Raw genomic sequence first — 4,767 nt, 5'->3', positions numbered from 1 at the left:
AAAATTACACCACAAAAAATAAAAAACGAAGATGAATTCAAAATTACGCTAAATTTGACATTTTTTTCTTTCTGTCTTAATCGTGCGATATTTCTTATTAATTTTAGTAAACAACCACGAACTAAAATACTGAATATTTATTCTGTATTTGTTAAAAAAATACGAAATACATTTTTCTTTTTTCTTCGATGAATGTAAATAGACAAATAACACAGTTACATTCAAAATACATTTAATAAATGTTAAAAATCGTGTAATAAAATGTATAAAGTAAAAAATAAATGTTTAAAATTGATACGTTTTTTAAATTATTTAATAAACGTTAATAAAAACATTTATGAGATATTTATTGTAACTTCTATTAAACTTTTTTTTTATTAATTTAAAATACCATTTTTATATGAAACATTTCGACAGTTTAATAAACACATATTTAATAACATTTATTGAACATTTTTCTACATAAAAAAAGTTTCGACTAAACGTTTTTTAAACGTGAATTGTTTATTTGGATACTAATACATTACCAACATCTTCTACGATTGTCATTAATCTATTATTTCACGCATTCAAATATAGAGAGCGATTTGTGTATACCATGTATGGAATGCCAATTATGATCAAACAACAATTTGCGTTCTCTATTATGGTACGATTTGCGTTCATCCAAAAACGAAAGCGGAGATACGTGCGTCATAATAGAAGAATTGAATGGAGTAAACGTACAATCGTTTTCGTGAAATATTGCAACAGCATATTCTGACTGTGACTTTGACTTTGACATAACGACGTGTATTCGCGTAAATATTATACATGACGATTTCGACGAGTGCATGTATTTAGTTGTATAGATTTAATTTTACAAAACACGAAAAACTAACGATGACATTTCGCGAAACTGTTTCACTCGTATTCTCTAATAATAAATGGTTATCGAAAGCGATCAATTGACAAATGTCGAAAGTCGATCGTTTCAACATATTATTGGATTACATCGGTTTTTTTATAATCTATATAATTTATCTATACATCAATAATGCTTTTATAGTGCTGATATAGATATTTTATTGAGCATCATCGTGAAATGTTAAAGATTTCGTAACAAAGAACTTCTTTAAAATACAATCTACTTTAAATCTCTTGAAAATTGAGCCAGTCTTCGCAAAAGAGTGGCAGATAATATTTTCACCCTTATGAAAAAGAGTAGCAGAGTTTCACTCTTTTGGAATGAGATTCTCTCTACGAAATCTTACTCCAAAAAAAAGGAGTGAAATTTCATTCCTTTGGAGTGAATCTCACTTCAAACGAGTAAAATTTTACTCCAAAAGAATAAAAATTTTTCACTCTTTTTCAAAGATTGACTCTATTTTCAGTCTTTTGGAATGAAATTTCACTCTCAACAATAAGAGACTCAGAAAGTACCAAGTCGACATATAATTATTTACTACTTTTAACCCGTTTTTTAAATTTCTGATAGCACAAGAATCGAATCAAATCACGAAAGAAAGTAATAATGAGAATAGTCAATTTTAAGTTTTGTATAAGCTTTTCTTGAGAATACAGATGAAAAAACAGACAATCATAATTTTAAAATGTATGTAATAAGTTAAAAATGTATTTGGATGATTTCAAACGTGTGAAATATTACACTCCGTATTCTTACACTCAAACTAACATCGACTTTTCACTGCTTTCCCCTTCTTCTACCATTCATATGCATTGAGACTTGCACAGGCGACCGACCATTTGAAACAACGTTACATTTTTATCGCTGATGCAGACAGCCAGCTTGCGAACTTACGAAAGAAAACTTGACATCTTGTCTCTCGGGATTACTAGGGCATAAAATAGGAGAAATAAGAGCGCGAACTTATTTCTATTTCCCAGAATCCATTTCTGCCTAAGCGGCTCGGACGGACAGCGGACAACGACGCCAGCACAGAATCGCCGGCGACAGGACCAAAAGTCGGCATATCATCCTCGCCGCACAATGATGCGATGAGAGATGCGAAAGCAGAACGTTTTCACGAAGCCGGGAGAAGCAATTCCGCGCCGGATTCCTACGATTGGCACACAAGCGGCAGGTAAATACGCGCGCGTTACGCTATTCAGGAAGAGAAAAAGAGAGCCCTACATATATTTTTCAAATACCATTTCAAATTCTCTTGCACCCGTTATGTACAATAGAATTCTATTTAATGGAATTGTTTATTTGTTGAAACAAGCATTTGCAGAAATAAACGCAAATATTCGATAGAGGATTTTTTTCGAACGATCTGTTTAAAATTTTTTTATAAATATATGAATATTTTCTGCATCCACGCAAGATATTTCGAATTTATAAAATGCATCAATACTTTTATATTAAAACAAGCGATAATGAGAAATTTATTTTTGTGTCGAAAGAAATCGCGTGTGGCTATAACTCATTATGTATTATGTATAAATTAACTGATAGTGAAAAGCATCATTACACAGTGAATGCAAAAATATTTGTATAGGAGAAATATTTATAGAAAAAACTTTATTTGTAGAAAATAAACAAGATTATTAACGAGCAATTTACAACGAATGTTTTGTCCTAATATAAACGAAAGAAACTTCACGAAATAACCGTGAAATAATTTTAGAAACTGAATTTCTCGATTATATCGAATGCTTTTTATATGTCCAAGTAATATAATTTTGCATTTTTGTTTATTTGTAAAATATAATTATATTTTAATTATTTTATTACATATGATTAAACAAAATAATTTTAAGAAATATACGATCAATTTAATTTTTATTAATAAATTGCTAATTAATTATGTTTACTTTTCAAAAAATTAATTTTTTTTTTTAAGGATATTTTCCCCGGATGTAAATAATTTTTGCATTCATTGTACATACATCGCAATATTATTCCCTTTTATTTTTAATAAACTTCCTTCTTAATTAATTTTTCTTTTATTTGCATATTGACAGACAATTATCGTTGGAAAATCCCTTATCACCTGTGACGGAAACCGAGAGGAGATAGTGCCACTGTCGATAGAAGTAGCACGGAACATCCCGATTGAAAAAATAGATCAACATCAAATGAAAGATAAATCAGGATTGATCATTGATCGGGTATATCCAGTGAACAACCGCGATATCAAAAAGCGAAATCGTCGAACGAACCAACGAAAATTTAATCTTCCAGAGAATTGTCGTTATCGATTTCATTCTCATCGCTTGTATCGTCAAACCCACGGGACATTGCCTTCAATTTTGCAGGTAAGAGCTCCGTGAGTTATTTATGAATACACGAAAATTCCTAACCGGCGAGGCTAATGGTAAAGCGGATCGAGGACTTGCTGGAAATGTTTCTGCTAGATGTTTTTATATGAGTAAGAATGTAACGTCGCATTTGAACGTTCCGCATTGTATTACGTATATTTAGTGATCGTTATTACTTGACCATGGTAGAATAGGAATGTTATTTACAACTAATCATTGTGTGCATAAGCTCATCATAAAATCCTCAAAAGAATATGGAAGCATTATTATTACATTTACTTCGCTATTGACTGCCAATATTCTCTATTTAAATAAAATGTCCGGCAAATTTGACGATTGCAACATGGTAACATTTAATATAATCGACCAAATATTATTTCGTTCTGCTTTTTATTCGGTAATTTTTAAAAATAATTTGTATATAATAGAATAATAAAAAACTGACAAAAAGATATACGTATCACTAGGTCACTTTATTAAGATTGATGATGCGATCAAATATTTATAAACGTTATAGCCACATATATAAAATTGAGTAAGATAACAAAATGTAGAAATACATTTGCAGAGGGTGATCCGAAATTAAGACATGCCTCGCCGGAGGTTTTAATTCTATTGACGTTATAAAGTGTCCAATGCGCACGTTGTAAATAATTTCAAAATTTAAAGTTATATATACCTATCACCAATCCAGTGCTAGAGAGAACCATCGAAAAAAAATATTTTATATTTTTTTACGTTATAATATAAAAATGTTAAAAATCTAGCACGAGTGACATGCGAATTGAAAACTTGTTCTCTGTTTTTTTTATAAAACTCATTTTTGCTCTACTAGTTGCTATGCTCAATATCGATAAAATTCAAGGTGAACATCCATCTTACAAATACTCATTTAGCTTAAAAAAATTCTATTATAATTTAAATAAAATAAAAGAAATAGAATATTCTATGTTTAATATCAATTTGAATATTTTCTATTAGATTCTATCTGCAAATATTGAATGTCATGATAAATCTACAAATTGCAAACATATTTTATGAACATAAAAAATATATATAATATAACAAGAATTTAGCAAAGAAGTTCTTTGCGTTAGTAAAGAACTTGCGTTAGTTGAGAGAGAAAAAGAGAGAGAGAGAGAAAGAGAAGAAATATTTAATAATGATTTAAACAAAACAGAACAAAAACGAATTATGCTTAAAGTCAAAAAATTCATGAAGGTAATTTTTTAAATAAGTACATATAAAATAAAAAGAATATTTATATAAAAAAAAGAATATTTCTATAATATTTTTCTGATTTCCAACCAATCATATATGGTTCTCTTCTGAACTAGATTGATGGATAATAGATAAAATTGTTACTCATATCCCAAGGATATGAGTAAGATCTCTTGCACACGAGCAATTTTTTGGCTTTGCAAACAATTTGCATGCACATACAAGTAGAGAAAGAATATCTTGTAAAACAGTTAACTTAAAGCAAATTAAATACTTATTAGA

General features: G+C 29.2%; 1 protein-coding gene across 1 annotated transcript in view; it reads left to right on the top strand.

The window, feature by feature from the left end:
• LOC105626638 (probable serine/threonine-protein kinase mkcB) overlaps window positions 1–3,022 on the top strand; it is a 58,722-nt gene extending 55,700 nt beyond the window's left edge. The window contains exons 7-8 of the mRNA XM_012207931.1: window positions 1,888–2,084; window positions 2,968–3,022. Of these exons, the coding sequence (XP_012063321.1) occupies window positions 1,888–2,084; window positions 2,968–3,022 (252 nt within the window). The remainder of the gene's footprint in view (window positions 1–1,887; window positions 2,085–2,967) is intronic.
• Window positions 3,023–4,767: the final 1,745 nt, after the last annotated feature.

Source organism: Atta cephalotes (assembly GCF_000143395.1).
Source record: "Atta cephalotes unplaced genomic scaffold scaffold00005, whole genome shotgun sequence".
Classification (NCBI taxonomy): Eukaryota; Metazoa; Arthropoda; class Insecta; order Hymenoptera; family Formicidae; genus Atta; species Atta cephalotes.
This window is presented reverse-complemented; position numbering and strand designations above follow the sequence as displayed.